Source organism: Oncorhynchus nerka, linkage group LG12, assembly GCF_034236695.1.
Source record: "Oncorhynchus nerka isolate Pitt River linkage group LG12, Oner_Uvic_2.0, whole genome shotgun sequence".
Lineage (NCBI taxonomy): Eukaryota > Metazoa > Chordata > Actinopteri > Salmoniformes > Salmonidae > Oncorhynchus > Oncorhynchus nerka.
The window spans coordinates 68646661-68664079 of NC_088407.1; the positions used below are offsets into that span (position 1 = coordinate 68646661).

A 17419-nucleotide genomic window follows, 5' to 3' on the forward strand; every position below is an offset into this window, starting at 1 on the left:
AAGCACGGCGTCCAGTCCCGCTCCAAGGCCGGAGCATTCCTCTGCGCCAGTGCCCAGTCCAGGCACGGCGGCCAGCCCAGCTCCATGGCCGGAGTCTTCTTCTGTGCCGATGCCCAGTCCAGGCACGGCGTCCAACCCAGCTCCAGGGCCGGAGCCCTCTCTGCACCGATGCCCAGTCCAAGCATGGTGTCCAGTTCCGCTCCAGGGCAGGAGCCTTCCTCTGGGCCGGTGCCCAGTCCAGCCACGGTGTCCAGTCCATCTCCAAGGCCGGAGCCTTCCTCTGCGCCGGTTCCCAGTCCAAGCACGGCGTCCAGTCCCGCTCCAAGGCCGGAGCATTCCTCTGCGCCAGTGCCCAGTCCAGGCACAGCGGCCAGCCCAGCTCCATGGCCGGAGTCTTCTTCTGTGCCGATGCCCAGTCCAGGCACGGCGTCCAACCCAGCTCCAGGGCCGGAGCCCTCTCTGCGCCGATGCCCAGTCCAAGCATGGTGTCCAGTTCCGCTCCAGGGCAGGAGCCTTCCTCTGGGCCGGTGCCCAGTCCAGCCACGGTGTCCAGTCCATCTCCAAGGCCGGAGCCTTCCTCTGCGCCGGTTCCCAGTCCAAGCACGGCGTCCAGTCCCGCTCCAAGGCCGGAGCATTCCTCTGCGCCAGTGCCCAGTCCAGGCACGGCGGCCAGCCCAGCTCCATGGCCGGAGTCTTCTTCTGTGCCGATGCCCAGTCCAGGCATGGTGTCCAACCCAGCACCAGGGCCGGAGCTCTCTGCGCCGGTGCCCAGTCCAGGCATGGTGTTCAGCCCGGCTCCATGGCCGGAGCCTTCCTCTGCGCCGGTGCCCAGTCCAGGCATGGTGTCCAGTTCCACTCCAGGGCAGGAGCCTTCCTCTGGGCTGGTGCCCAGTCCAGGCACGGTGTCCAGTCCATCTCCAAGCCCGGAGCCTTCCTCTGCGCCGGTGGCCAGTCCAAGCATGGCGTCCAGTCCCGCTCCAAGCCCGGAGCATTCCTCTGCGCCGGTGCCTAGTCCAGGCATGGCGTTCAGCCCGGCTCCATGGCCGGAGTCTTCTTCTGTGCCGATGCCCAGTCCAGGCATGGTGTCCAACCCAGCACCAGGGCCGGAGCTCTCTGCGCCGGTGCCCAGTCCAGGCATGGTGTTCAGCCCGGCTCCATGGCCGGAGCCCTCCTCTGCGCTGGTGCCCAGTCCAGGCATGGTGTCCAGTTCCACTCCAGGGCAGGAGCCTTCCTCTGGGCTGGTGCCCAGTCCAGGCACGGTGTCCAGTCCATCTCCAAGGCCGGAGCCTTCCTCTGCGCCGGTGGCCAGTCCAAGCATGGCGTCCAGTCCCGCTCCAAGCCCGGAGCATTCCTCTGCGCCGGTGCCTAGTCCAGGCATGGCGTTCAGCCCGGCTCCATGGCCGGAGCCCTCCTCTGCACCGGTGCCCAGTCCAGGCACAGCGTTCAGTCCAGCGCCATGGTCGGATCCTGGGTCTAGGGGGGTTACGACCCGCACCGGAGCCGCCACCGACACTAGTCACCTCCCCTAACCCCCCCATTTGGTTTCAGCTTTTGCGGCCGGAGTCCGCACCCCTATATCTGTCACTCCCTTTGGTTCTATCACGCCCTGACCATAGAGAGCCCTTGGTTCTTTATGGTGTAGTAGGTCAGGGCGTGGGGGTGGTCAGGGGGTGGTCTAGCTCAACATTTCTATGTTGGTGTTTTGTATGGTTTTCAATTAGAGGCAGCTGGTAATCGTTGCCTCTAATTGGGGATCATATTTAGGTAGCCATTTTTCCCACCTGTGTTTGTGGGATATTGTTTTGTGTTTGTCACATTTCGTTATTGGTTTATTGTTTTTGTTTAAAGTTTCACCATAATAAAGATGTGGAACTTCAATCACGCTGCGCCTTGGTCCCGTCCTTATTACGAACGTGACAGGTTCTTTACTCAGTGTCACGCCCTGACCTTAGAGAGCTTTTTATGTCTCTATATTGGTTTGGTCAGGGTGTGATTTGGGTGGGCATTTTATGTTAATTTGTCTATGTTTTGTATTTCTTTGTTTTGGCCCGGTATGGTTCTCAATCAGGGACAGCTGTCTATCGTTGTCTCTGTTTGGGAACCATACTTAGGTAGCCTTTTCCTACCTGTGTTTACTGTTCTGCATCTGACAGGACTTTGCTATTTTGTTCTAGTGTAAATAAATCATGAACACTTACTACGCTGCGCTTTGGTCCGATCCTTCTTCATTAGACGACCGTTACACTCAGGCTATTGATTCTGGTTATATGTTTCATGTCTGTACATTTCTCTTGTTTCTTTTTTGTTCCATGTTGGTTTATTTATTAATTTCACTCCCTGTACTTGCTTCCCATTTTATTAGCGTACACGTTACATCAACCCTCACGTGAAGAAGCAAGACTCTGCACATTTTGAGGTAAGAGGTATGTTTTTTTCGTGACGGCATCACCTGCTTTGTAGTTAGATTCACCAAACATATACCAGCTTAATAACCAGCGTGTCTTTATATATTTCATGTAATTTAGCAATGATAAAGTTTTAATATGTAGCTAAAATTGAAACTAGCTAATTACAAACACGCGCATGCACGCACACATATTCAGTTGAGAAGTTAATAGAGGGTTAATCAGGCGCACACACACACACCCCTCACGCACACATTTTGAATGTAGTAGTTCAATCTCTGAGAAATTGACAAAAAATGCTAAGTGTTACAACCATCCCCGGTCTCCCCTACTTGCTGCCGTTATGAGAGCTTCGGCCGAGAATGTGATCAACAAACGGTATAAGAGTATATATGGATATGTTTAAAACAAAGTTGGTCCCCATTAACTTCTTAAGGTATAGTGGGCAGCATGTTCACTTTTGGATTCACTTTTGGATAAATAGCGTGCCCAATTTCAACTTCCTAGTACTCATGCCAAGAATATAAGATATGCATAGTATTAGTATATTTGGATGGAAAAGACTCTGAAGTTTCTAAAACGGTTTGCATCATGTCTGTGAGTATAACAGAACTTATGTAGCAGGCAAAACACAGAGGACTAACCGTTCAGAATGTATTTCTTTTTAGGTCTCTGTCTGTTCATTGAGTTCTCATTGGGAAACTATATTTCTTAGGAACTTCTTTTCAGTTCATACCGCTTCCACTGGATGTCACCAGTCTTTGGAATTTGGTTGAGGTTATTCCTTTGTGCAATGAAGAAGTATGGCCATCTAGGAACTGCGTAACACTGTTGAGAGTTGCACAAGACTTGAAAAGTAGCTTGGTTTGTTGTCTTCCTGTATTGAACACAGATAAACCAGTCTTCAATTTGATCGATTATTAACATTTAAAAAAAGACCTAAAGTTGTATTACAAAAGTAGTTTGAAATGTTTTGGAAAAGTTTACAGGCAACTTTTGAAATATTTTGTAGTGACGGTGCGCAATTTGGAAGCTGTTTTTTTCTGGATCAAACGCGCCAAATAAATTGACATTTTGGCTATAAATGAACGGAATTAATCGAACAAAATGCCAACAAAATAAGCTCGTCAAAGGTAAGGCATGATTTATATTTTATTTCTGCGTTTTGTGTAGCGCCTGCAGGGTTGAAATATGCTACCCTCATTGTTTACTGTTGTGCTATCATCAGATAATAGCTTCTTATGCTTTTGCCAAAAAGCCTTTTTAAAATCTGACATGTTGGCTGGATTCACAACGAGTGTAGCTTTAATTTAGTATCTTACATGTGTGATTTAATGAAAGTTTGATTTTTATATAATTTCATTTGAATTTGCCGCGCTGCATTTTCCCTGGCTTTTGGCCAAGTGGGACGCAAGCGTCCCCTATACCATAAGAAGTTTTAAGATACTTCGCTATTAAATCCCTTTATTTCCCTGTTATTCATGAGCCGATCTTCAATCTATATAATAATTAATTTGATTTTGCTAAATATAGGAAATATTCTGTGATTTGTTGAAGCTGTTTAGGAAATTTGGTCATTTGACTTTTGTTTGACTGCCACTACGCAAAGTTTGTATGATTGGACAACACTATAGTCGGGGTGCACTCTGTGCATCCTGAGTGTGCTCTGTCGCGATAGCCTTACTGCGAAAATGCTCTGAATTCAATGAGGTACATTATAATGCTCTGAATGCCCTGTTTCGAAATTCACAACGTCTTTGGCGATCAAAGAGTTTCTCTATCATTACCAAATATCAGTTTCCTCTGTAATCTTTACATAGTGGCGGAGCACTACTCTTACTTGGGGAAAATAAATGTATATAATAATTTTGGGGTATTTTTTGGGAACATTTTCGGGAGCAAGCTGCAGTGAGTTAGTGATGATGATGTCGCTCTTGCTGCAGGTGATTCCTTGATCCACCTCTACGCAGACGACACCATTCTGTATACATCTGGCCCTTCTTTGGACACTGTGTTAACAAACCTCCAGACGAGCTTCAATGCCATATAACGTCCTTCCGTGGCCTTCAACTGCTCTAAAAGCCCTAGTAAAACTAAATGCATGCTCTTCAACCGATCGCTGCCCACACCTGCCTGCCCGACTAGCATCACCACTCTGGACGGTTCTGACTTAGAATATGTGGACAACTACAAATACCTAGGTGTCTGGCTAGGCTGCAAACTCCTTCCAGACTCATATTAAATCTAGCATCGGCTTCCAAGGAGCCGATCTAGCATTGGCTTCCAACGAGTCCCCCAGCTCTGCTAAAACCATTGACAACAGCGTGCAGTTTTCAAGTGGTTTTAATATCATCACCTTTTGAAGAGCACAGTTATTTTGCAACAAAGCCTCCTTCGCTCACGCTGCCAAACATACCAAGTAAAACTGACTATCCTACCGATCCGCCTTCGGCGATGTCATTTACAAGATAGCCTCCAACACTCTACTCAGCAAACTGGATGCAGTCCACCACAGTGCCATCCGTTTTGTCACCAAATCCCCATATACCACCCACCACTGCGACTGGTATGCTCTCCTCAGCTGGCCCTCACTACATATTCGTCGCCAGACCCACTGGCTCCAGGTCATCTATAAGCTCACTGGTCAACATAACAACACCCACCCGTAGCACACGCTCCAGCAGGTATATCTCACTGGTCAGCCCCAAAGCCAACTCCTTCTTTAGTCGCCTTTCCTGCCAGTTCTCTGCTGCCAATGACTAACGAATTGCAAAAATCACTGAAGTTGGAGACTTTTTGATACACTGCCGATTTTGCAGGTTTTCCTACTTACAAAACATGTAGAGGTCTGTCATTTTTATCATAGGTACACTTCAACTGTGAGACGGAATCTAAAACTAAAATCCAGAAAATCACATTGTATGATTTTTAAGTAAATCATTTGCATTTTATTGCATGACATAAGTATTTGATCACCTACCAACCAGTAAGAATTCCGTCTCCCACAGACCTGTTTGTTTTTCTTTAAGAAGCCCTCCTGTTCTCCACTCATTACCTGTATTAACTGCACCTGTTTGAACTCGTTACCTGTATAAAAGACACCTGTCCATACACTCAATCAAACAGACTCCAACCTCTCCAAAATGGCCACAACCAGAGAGCTGTGTAAGGACATCAGGGAAAAAATTGTAGACCTGCACAAGGCTGGGAAGTTCAAGATGACGGTCAATCACCCTCGGTCCGGGGCTCCATGCAAGATCTCACCTCGTGGGGCATCAATGATCATGAGGAAGGTGAGGGATCAGCCCAAAACTACACGGCGGGACCTGGTCAATGACCTGAAGAGAGCTGGGACCACAGTCTCAAAGAAAACCATTAGTAACACACTACGCCGTCATGGATTAAAATCCTGCAGCGCATGCAAGGTCCCCCTGCTCAAGCCAGCGCATGTCCAGGCCCGTCTGAAGTTTGCCAATGAGCATCTGGATGATCCAGAGGAGGAATGGGAGAAGGTCATGTGGTCTGATGAGACAAAAATAGAGCTTTTTGGTCTAAACTCCACTCGCCGTGTTTGGAGGAAGAAGAAGGATGAGTACAATCCCAAGAACAACATCCCAACCGTGAAGCATGGAGGTGGAAACATCATTCTTTGGGGATGCTTTACTGCAAAGGGGACAGGACGACTGCACTGTATTGAGGGGAGGATGGATGGGGCCATGTATCGCGAGATCTTGGTCAACAACCTCTTTCCCTCAGTAAGAGCATTGAAGATTGGTCATGGCTGGGTCTTCCAGCACACAGCCAGGGCAACTAAGGAGTGGCTCCGGTAAGAAGCATTTCAAGGTCCTGGAGTGGCCTAGCCAGTCTCCAGACCTGAACCCAATAGAAAATCTTTGGAGGGAGCTGAAAGTCCGTATTGCCCAGCGACAGCCCCGAAACCTGAAGGATCTGGAGAAGGTCTGTATGGAGGAGTGGGCCAAAATCCCTGCTGCAGTGTGTGCAAACCTGGTCAAGAACTACAGACAACGTATGATCTCTGTAATTGCAAACAAAGGTTTCTGTACCAAATATTAAGTTCTGCTTTTCTGATGTATCAAATACTTATGTCATGCAATAAAATGCAAATGAATTACTTAAAAATCATACAATGTGATTTTCTGGATTTTTGTTTTAGATTCCATCTCTCACAGTTGAAGTGTACATATGATTAAAAATTACAGACCTCTACATGCTTTGTAAGTCGGAAAACCTGCAAAATCGGCAGTGTATCAAATACTTGTTCTCCCCACTGTATATCTCCCTCACTAACTTTAAACATCAGCTTGTAAATGAGAACATGTTCTCAACTGGCCTACCTGGTTAAATAAAGGTGAAATAAAACAAATTAAAGTGACCTTCTACTCTTCATTAGTTGTGCCTGAATCTGAGAAGAGGTCAAATTTTTATTTTAATCTCCAGCCAATCACAATAAGGGATTACATTACTCTGTCTGATCTTTATCAGCCCTCTTCTCCAACTGTTCAACCAGTTATTGTTGGGCACCACAACAATAATTTGAACAGTTGCTCTAGTCTGCTTGGAGTGACAGGCGGGTGCAATCTAGCAAAGATAAAGTCTATTAAATTATTTCAAATAGTATTTGAACCCAGGGATGAATTAAGGGCAGTGGAGTTCTCGTCAGCTAATTACACTTCTACTGCATCTCATCGATCCAGGGCAGGACGGTGAGAGAGAACAGAGGGAGCTATTATCAATCCATTATCCTATAGCCTAAGCAAAGCATGCTAATTTACTTGACATCACCAGTCAAACCCTAATCCCTCCATTCAGATGATTAATCTCAATGAAGGTGTTTGCTGTGGTTGTCCTCAATTAATCATAGTTTAACAGTCAACAGAATAAATATTTGAGGGACATGCTGTGAATGAGTCAATATCAATACAACGTCACAATAAGGTGCAGAGTGTTCAATTTGCCGGCTGGGGGTCAAGGAGTCCCCCATCTCTGCTAAAACCATTGACAACTGTGTGCCGTTTTCAAGGGATTGTTAAATAATTGTTAACTATTTGGTTTTAATACCATCACCTTTTGAAGAGCATAGTCAGAAGTACACATCTCTGACTATTCTACATTTAGATCTATCATCAGAGTTATACAGCAAGTAACTGCCTGCTTTACATGATCAGTAAACATCAATTGATCATGCAATTTCAGATGCGTAGGGTAGCCTCACAACATCTCTCAATATTGGCCACCATTAATTGGATATTTGAATAAAATAAAGGTGAACTAACATGACAAGTATGAGTGGTTTAGGTTATTTCCCATCCTTTGTGGCCTCAGCCTGTCAAGCACCAGAAGGGCACATTTGCCTTTAAGTAGACCTAATGTCCTTTTTTCACCAACCAGCGTAGGCCTACCTAGCAAAGTTAGCATTTCAACATTGCTTTTAAGAATATTTCATCATGATTGCTGCTGACAGACATGGTAGGCTACATTGATCGATGGACCACGTCAAATTGGCTAGCTAGCTAACAACAGATCACCTCAATATGGCTAGTTAACAAGCTAATTTTCAGGGGATAAACTACATGGCTATATCCAAGTACTGGTTGATTTGCTTGCAAACCTATAGTGTTGATGGCACTAGTCCCAGCCTGGTGGGTCCTGTGGCAGCCCCAAGTCCCTGTCCTTTCACCAGGACAGGGACTTGCCAATGTCAAGTTCGTTCTAAAAGGCTAATCCTAACTAAATTACACATTGTTTGCTTGGCTAGCTACATGCCAAAATGGATAGGCTACCACATATCTGAAATGACAGGATCAATTGATGTTTACTGCTCATAAAAAACATGTAGTGACTTGCTGTATAACTCTGATAGAGTTAAATGTAGAATAGTCAGAGATGTGTACTTCTGACTATGCTCTTCAAGAGGTGATGATATTAAAACCAAATAGTTAACATTTATTTAACAATCCTTTAAACGGCACGTAGTTGTCAATTGTTTGCAGATCTTGGCAGCCAAATCGAATGCTCTGCACCATATTGTGACGTTTTACTGATAATGACCTATACATACCAACAATAGGAGCACTCTTCTATAGTCCTTATAGAAGTCCTGCACTCTTCTATAGTCCTTATTTAAAAATAGTGAAGTGAATACATAGCAGCAATATTGATGACCAGGAAAAGCATATTTTGCAAGGGTGTGTGTTTGAGGGGGAAGGAAGTCATTAGAGGCAATGAGACTGAATGCCAACACACACACCTGAACACATAGGGCAGCAGCTGCCCTCCACTATGGTGGGTTGGTGGCATGGCAGGATGGGGCAGCTGACAGTAGAGCAGAGGGTCTGTCCCTGAAGGCAGTAGCAGTGTGTACAGCTGTCTATGTCCCAGCGCTCCTCGTCTGCATACGTCTTCCCATTGAAGTGGCACACGGCTCTCGGTGTGGCATCTGCCAGGAGACATAGGAGAAGATCAAATAGGATCCACCTCCAAGGCAGGAACAAATATGGAGGATACTCATTCAGTAAATACACACAAACATATAGGCAAGACCATCTCACCAATAGGGATGAATACAATACAATTTCACACATTTAACAACTATGTTTGTGGTTTCAAACATTGGTGAGAACACACCACCTTGTCAGGTTAGAGTTAAGGCTTAGGTAATGATAAGCCTCAACCCATGTATCATGTGAACACATCTCTGGTTACCTCCCCACATTGTCTATAGTACAGGTAGGTCCAATGATCTGTGTGTATGCAGCATACCGAGGCAGTAGGGGCAGCACTGTCCTTTGCGCAGCACGGGCCTGGCACAACCAACGGGCGGGCAGGACTCTGAGAAGCAGCTGATCTGACCGTCCAGACACACACAGCTGGAGCAGGTGTTGGGCTTCCAGGACTCTGCTGCCAGGAATATGTCCCCCTCCTTGTTCCTGCAGTAGCTGGGTAAGCTGTCATTACTGGGAGAATGGTGGGTGATGGGCTCGTCTATAGAGGAGAGAGGGACAAACACACACACACAGGATCAACTGACTGCACTGAACACACAGTGAATACATTTCTTCACTCGGTCGGGTATGCTTTTAAATAGTGATGGGGAAAAAAATCGAAAGTTACATATCGGGATATTATTGTTAACGATATCGTATCATTTTGACAGTATCTCAACAATTTTTTTTGCGGTGGTTGGTTGTACCAAAACTCCAGTACTTTTCCTTCATAGGTTGTTCTTCATCTTCTTTTTAAATAGGGAACAAATTTGTTTTCAGCACTTTTATTTCCATGACTGATCAAAACTCGTTTTCTCATGGCTCTCTATTGTCCCTTTGCAGCAGACATATGGTGAGCAATATGTTTGGTACATCGAATCACAATAAAAACACGGTATTGAATCGCAATACGTATCGTATCGGCACGTAAGTATCATGATAATATCGTATTGTAAGATCACTGGCAATTCCCAGCCCTATTTTTAAAGATGCGTTCTTTAAGCCTGACTGTAGCTCTCAGAGCAGCTAATAAAACCCATGATACAGGGCTTAAAATATTGATGACATTCAAACGGTAGAATGTTCATTTTTGCGTCTTTGGTTTATTCGACTAAAACATCTCAAACAAACAGCTTAAGAGATGGAAACACACCAGATATCCATGTGAGAGTTGAGTTGGTGGCCTTCCAGGTATCTCTGTCCTCTTACACTGTGTTTTACAGTGACAGAGGCCCAAAGCACTGCTGCCTGTTTCACGTTTGGCTTGGTTTGCCATGTCTAAGTTTTCTCATGCACTATTCATCTCTAGAGCTCCATAACTTATGCATTATTCTTTTTTTACTCTCTCTACGGAGTTTGATTCTGGGCTCCGATCTGTGGTTTTTTTCTCCAGCTGTTTACCTTCAAACTATTTCCCCCCACTCTCTCGTCCTCCTCGCTGTGTCTCTCTCTGTCTCTGTATCTCTCTGTCTCTGTACCTCTCTCTCTCTATACCTCTCTGTCTCTACATCTCTGTACCTCTTGGTCTCTCTCTACATCTGTCTATCTCTCTTTTTCTCTCTACATATCTATCTCTCTCTCTGTCTTCACATCTCTCTCTCTGTCTTCACCTCTGTGTCTCTCACTCTCTCTCTCTCTCTGTCTACACCTCTCTGTCATAAACATTTGGCCATCACTCTCTAGTCTGTTTGGCCAGACATACTATTGTTGTGCTGCTGTGTTGTTGTAGTGGAAATACAGTGCCTTACAAAAGTATTCATCCCCCATGGCATTTTTCCAATTTTGTGGCATTACAACCTGCACTTTAAATTATTTGGATTTCATGTAATGGACAAACACAAACTAGTCCAAATTGGTGAAGTGAAGTGGTGTCACGTCCTGACCTTAGTTCCTTTTTTGTCTTTATTTTAGTTTGGTCAGGGCGTGAGTTGGGGTGGGCATTCTACGTTTGTTCTGTGTGTTATAGTTCTGTGTGTTTGGCCTGGTATGGTTCCCAATCAAAGGCAGCTGTCCATCATTGTCTCTGATATGAGGTAAGGCAGCGCAACAGGCACGAGAGGCAGCCCCCAAAAAGTTATTTTGGGGGGCACACGGGGAGATTGGCGGAGTCAGGCGATACACCTGAGCCAACTCCCCGAAGCGTAGTACTGGTCAGGCACTGTGTTATGCGGTAAAGCGCAAGGTGTCGCCAGTACGCGCTCATAGCCCGGAGCACTATAGCCCAGCCCCCTGCAAGTTCCATACAAGAGTGGGCATCCAGCCAGGGTGTGTTGTGCCAGCTCAGCGTGTTTGGTCTCCGGTACGCCGTTTCGGCCCAGGGTATCCTGCGCCGGCTCTGCGTGCTGTGTCTCCGGGGTGCTTGGAGAGTGCAGTTCGCCCTATGCCTGCGCTCCGCCCACGCCGGGTGAATTTGGGCATTGAGCCTAAGGGAGCGGTGCGAGTGGTATGCACCAGATCTCCAGTGCTCACCCACAGCCCGGTTCAACCTGTGCCTGCACTCTGGAGGGTCCGGGCTAAAGTGGTCATCCAGCCTGGAGGAGTGGTGCCAAGGCTGCGCACCAGAGCTCCAGTGCTCCCCCACAGCCCGGTCCATCCGGTGCCTTCTCCACGCACCAGGCCTCCTGTAGGTCTCCCCAGCCTGGTGGGTCCTGTGGCAGCCCCACGCACCAGGCTGTCTCTCCGTCTCCTCCCTCCAGGTTCTCCCGCATGTCCGGTGCCTCCAGAGTCTCCCTCCTGTCCGGAGCCGCCAGAGCCGCCCGTCAGTCAGGAGCCGCCAGAGCCGCCCGTCAGTCAGGAGCCGCCAGAGCCGCCCGTCAGTCAGGAGTCGCCAGAGCCGCCCGTCAGTCAGGAGCCGCCAGAGCCGCCAGTCAGTCAGGAGCCGCCAGAGCCGCCCGTCAGTCCGGAGCCGCCAGAGTCTCCCGCCTGTCCGGCGCTGCCAGAGTCTCCAGCCTGTCCGGCGCTGCCAGAGTCTCCCTCCTGTCCGGCGCAGCCAGAGTCTCCCGCCTGTCCGGCGCTGCCAGAGTCTCCCGTCTATTCGGGGTCCGCTGCAAGGGTCCCCAGTCCGGGGTCGGCGGCGAGGGTTGCTGCTCCAAAGGGGCCACCTAAGTGGGCCAGGACTAAGGTGGAGTGGGGTCCACATCCCGCGCCAGAGGGACAGCGCGGACAGATGCCCACACAGACCCTCCCCTATGGGTTTAGGTTTTGCGGCCGGAGTCCGCACCTTTGGGGGTACTGTCCTGACCTTAGTTCCATTTTCATGTCTCGATTATAGTTTGGTCAGGGCGTGAGTTGGGGTGGGCATTCTATGTTTGTTCTGTGTGTTATAGTTCTATGTGTTCGGCCTGGTATGGTTCCCAATCAAAGACACATGTCCATCATTGTCTCTGATTGAGAACCATACTTAGGCAGCCTGTTTTCCCACTATGGGTTGTGGGTAGTTGTTTTCCGTTTGCACCATACGGGACTGTTTCATTGTTTCACTTTGATTTTGTATTAAGTGTTCAGTAATATTTCATTAAAATGGACACTTACCACGCTGCGTTTTGGTCCGATCTTTCCTACTCCTCATCAGATGAAGAAGATCGTTACAAGTGGTGCGTGCATATGTATTCACCCCCTTTGCTATGAAGCCCATAAAAAAGATCTGGTGCAACGAATTATCTTCACATAATGAGTTAAATAAAGTCCACCTGTGTGCAATCTAAGTGTCACATGATCTGTCACATGATCTCAGTGTATATATACACCTGTTCTGAAAGGCCCCAGAGTCTGCAACACCACTAAGCAAGGGGCACCACCAAGCAAGCGGCAACATGAAGACAAAGGAGCTCTCCAAACAGGTCAGGGACAAAGTTGTGGAGAAGTACAGATCAGGGTTGGGTTATAAAAAAAATATCCAAAACTTTGAACATTCCACGGAGCACCATTAAATTCATTATTATAACATGGAAAGAATATGGCACCACAACAAACCTGCCAAGAGAGGGCCGCCCACCAAAACTCACGGACCAGGCAAGGAGGCCATTAATCAGAGAGGCAACAAAGAGACCAAAGATAACCCTGAAGGAGCTGCAAAGCTCCACAGCGGAGATTGGAGCATCTGTCCATAGGACCACTTTAAGCCGTACACTCCCCAGAGTTGGGCTTTACGGAAGAGTGGCCAGAAAAAAAGCCATTGCTTAATGAAAACAATTAGCAAACACGTTTGGTGTTCGCCAAAATGCATGTGGGAGACTCCCCAAACATATGGAACAAGGTACTCTGGTCAGATGAGACTAAAATGCAGCTTTTTGGCCATCAAGGAAAACGCTTTGTCTGGCGCAAACCCAACACCTCTCATCACCCCAAGAACACCATCACAGTGAAGCATGGTGGTGCCAGCATCATGCTGTGGGGATGTTTTTCATCGGCAGAGACTGGGAAACTGGTCAAAATTGAAGGAATGATGGATGACAGAGGGAAACCTGTTTCAGTCTTCCAGAGATTTGAGACTGGGATGGAGGTTCACCTTCCAGCAGGACAATGACCCTAAGCATACTGCTAAAGCAACACTCAAGTGGTTTAAGGGGAAACATTTAAATGTCTTGGAATAGCCTAGTCAAAGCCCATACCTAAATCTAATTGAGAATCTGTGGTATGACTTAAAGATTTCTTTACACCAGCGGAACCCATCCAACTTGAAGGAGCTGGAATAGTTTTGCCTTGAAGAATGGGCAAAAATCCCAGTGGCTAGATGTGCCAAGACAAATTGAAAACGTTAAAATAGCATCTCTCTCAATGCCAGGTCTGAGCAGCAATAATTAATTACCTTAAGGATCTCAGCTCAGTCAAGACAACTTTGAAACCCTATCCCCTTCACATTCACCTCTACCTTTATATACGGCTTAGGGCATATGCTGCGTTTAATAATGAGGCCGCCCCTCTCTATTATAAAGTAAAACATCATACAGACTATTCTTGCCAGACAGACTCAAATATATAGAGACTTAAAGACCAATAGTGTTTCAAAGCTAACTCAAAAACCCAATGGCTGCTCAAACTCACCTGGGCAGTGGGGGCAGCATGAGTCTTGCTTTCTGATTGGGCTCTGGCAGAGCAGGGGCGGGCACACCTCTGTCTCACACAGGACACGCCCACTGTGACAGGTGCACTGGGTGCAGGCGTCGATGTTCCACGTCTCCCCCTCCACAAAGTATTCTCCCCCCGGGGCCAGACACACTGACGAATCCCCCAGGTCTGGTTTGTGGGAGCTGGGCTCCTCTGATGGAGGAGGACGGAAGAGAGAGCACAGGTTCAAGGGTGAAACATATTGGAAACAGCTTTTTCATTAGTGTGTAATGCATTATCAACATTATCTATTATATGAAACAATGAGGAGGATGGGAAAATGGTGTGTAAACCTGAAATCATCTAAGAATAGCCTACTACCAGTGCACCGTTTTTCCCCCATATTTCATTTGTTTGTTTAAGGTTTTCTACCTGGGCAGGATGGACAGCACTGTCCGGACCGTATGGCAGGGCTGTCGCAGGATGGCACAGGGCATGAGATGAGGGCACACATCTCCCTGCCGCTGTGGCAGTAGCAATCCCGGCAGCCATCATGCCAGTTCTCTTCGTTCTCGTGCCGTCTTCCATCCATGGACAGACAGGAACCCTTCTTCACTAACGGGGCCACTGACGAGGAGCTCTGGTCTGGAAGAGGGACAGAGGAGAGAGGAAAGGTTTTAGAGATACAACTACCAGCATAACCCATAAAGAACAGTGTTTGGCGGACCAATCACTGACTGGCTTTTCTGAGCATGGTCCAACCAAGACCAGATCAATACCAGGGAGAGAAAAAAAACACCTTGATTAAACTCCTGTCTGAGACTCTGAGCTATTCTGGGTGGATGCCAAATTTCACAAATTCAAAAGGGAGACAGATTAAAAAGTTTTTCCTCATTAAAAGAGTGCTCATTCATACATTTTTCACAACGATTTAATTATTTAGTGTGAATCACAGTAGAACACAAGAGGAGCATCAATAATAGATCTGTGTGGAGGAGATGACCCCAGCCTGCCCTCTGGATGCACCAACAGGTGGGGTCAAAAACACCAAATGGCACCCTATTCCCTATATAATACACTACTACAAAAGTAGTACACTATATACGGAATAGGGTGCCTTTTATTTTATTTATTTATTTGCATTTTTTACACCAGATACAAATGTATACATACGAAAAACAACTTACAGACGCACACAAACAACGACTACATCCCACATGCCCACACCCCCATCCCTAGTGCCTGCATTACTGTTGGCCTTAAATTGTACCAATTTGTTTTTCTCTGTCACACATGCTATTCCAATATTTAAATGATAAATAATTCAATTTTCCATTCTGTTAACGATGGCAGATTGATTGATTTCCAAGTTTTTAGTATATGTTTTTTCAAGATAAGTGATGAGAAGAGAATCGTCCAGCCTGTTGGGTATCTCACTACACCCCCATATGCCATGTCTTGAAATATGCAGACAGATGGATTAAAAGTAAGTTTACATTGTAATACTTCTGATGGACAACTTTCTAGCTCTGCCAATAAATTTGGGACTTCATCACATTCCCAGAAACCATGGATTATTGAGTCAATATGGTGTTGTAGAATTTGTACATTTTGTCTCTTGTATAATAAATTATATACATTAGTTTATACTGGAAGCGTACATTTTTGTTAGGGTGCCTTTTAGGCAGAGGCGTAAAGTACTTAAGTAAAAATACTTTAAAGTACTACTTAAGCAGTGTTTTAGGGTATCTGTACTTTACTTTACTATTTATATTTTCGACAACTTTTACTTTTACTCCACTACATTCCAAAAGAAAATAATGTACTTTTTACTCCATACATTTTCCCTGACACCCAAAAGTACCAGTTACATTTTGAATGCTTAGCAGAACAGGAAAATTGTCTAATTCACACACTTATCAAGAGAACATCTCTGGTCATCCCTACTGACACTAAACACAAATGCTTCGTTTGTAAATTATGTCTGACTGTCGAAGTATGCCCCTGGCTATCCATAAATTTAAAAAACAAGAAAATCGTGCCGTCTGGGTTGCTTAATAAGCAAATCGAAATGATTAATTGCCGTTCCAGGTTTCTTCAGAACAAGTCTGGCAGCAAGAGACTAACCAGGGAACCCTCTATTGGTGTAATAGTTAGAGACAGTAAAACATTGATAGAACAATAGTTAAAAAATTAGTGGTTCTCCAAGTCTGACAGTGAAAGCGAGGAGAGAAAGGTATTATCAGCCGTCTCTAAATTATGAATGCATAGGCATCAAAGGTTATCAATAGATGGCACTCACCTCTGCACTGGCACTTCAGACAGCCCAGCTTGTCCTGCTGGAAGCCCATTGGACAGGCTTTGTCACAAGGTAACTCTGGACACTTCTTACAGCGACAGATATCACAACCATGCTTGTTCTTTCTGATGGGGTAGAGAGGGAGAGATAGAAATATATAGAGGGTGAGAGAGAAAGAGAGAGAGGTTAAGATCAGGTCTTCATAAGTTTAGAAAATATAGGCCCTAATTTATACAGTTTACGCCAAAGTATCTAAAATGGATAGCCCATGTCCATTAGGGATGATGTAGGGCGATGAAACGAAACGATAAAGGTTCATACATTTTCAATATAAGAAAAGCGAGGAGAGGTGAAGTGGGCAGTCGAGCGTTGGGCGACGCGAACATGGCGTGGGAGCATGAACAGGACACACCTACTCATTCAAGGATTTTTCTTTATTTTTTACATCTTTCTACATTGTAGAATAATAGTGAAAACATCAAAACTACTACATGATTCCATATATGTTATTTAATAGTTTTGATGTCTTTACTAGTTAGTATTATACAATGTAGAAAATAGTAAAATAAAGAAAAATCCTAGAATGAGTAGGTGTGTCCAAACTTTTGACTGGTACTATTGTCACAACTTCCGCCGAAGTCGGCCCTTCTCCTTGTTCGGGTTGTGTTCGGCGGTCGACGTCACCGGCTTTCTAGTCACTACCGATCCCTCATTCCCTCATTACATTCCCTATTTAACAATCTGACATACATTTCTGTTCTGTCCGTGATTGTCGTTAGTGGTTGTGTTGTATGTTCCTATTTGGAATTTTGCTTTATTCTTTGAGTAAACTCAGTTGGATTACTCTATACCTGTGTCCTGCGCCTGACTCCGCTTTCACTCTGCACCCAATCGCTGACAACTATAAACTGGAGAAAGATTAACTTTATGCAAATAATCAGCAATATCATGGCTTAATATTGACCAATCGTAGCTCACTATAGCTTCCAGCCCCTACTGGTTTGGCTGTTGATACCTAGCATGCTGTCGACTTGCTAGCAACCACATGACGAGCCACTCTGGACGAAGCTAATGTGTCTAGGTGAAGCATCGCTGCTTATGGATCAAAGCCGTGAGGGTGGCCAAAATGTCCATAGCGGTGGGTGTTGCAGTGAGGAAAAACAATA

The 17419-nt window shown here is 46.0% G+C and overlaps 1 protein-coding gene across 1 annotated transcript in view; it reads right to left on the bottom strand.

The window, feature by feature from the left end:
- Positions 1 to 17419, bottom strand: part of LOC115138651 (cysteine-rich motor neuron 1 protein-like) — a 196529-nt gene that overhangs the window by 14629 nt on the left and 164481 nt on the right. Inside the window, exons 10-14 of the mRNA XM_029675742.2 lie at positions 16257 to 16378; positions 14387 to 14599; positions 13952 to 14167; positions 9186 to 9407; positions 8674 to 8862 (exon numbers count right to left, since the gene is read on the bottom strand). Of these exons, the coding sequence (XP_029531602.2) occupies positions 8674 to 8862; positions 9186 to 9407; positions 13952 to 14167; positions 14387 to 14599; positions 16257 to 16378 (962 nt within the window). The remainder of the gene's footprint in view (positions 1 to 8673; positions 8863 to 9185; positions 9408 to 13951; positions 14168 to 14386; positions 14600 to 16256; positions 16379 to 17419) is intronic.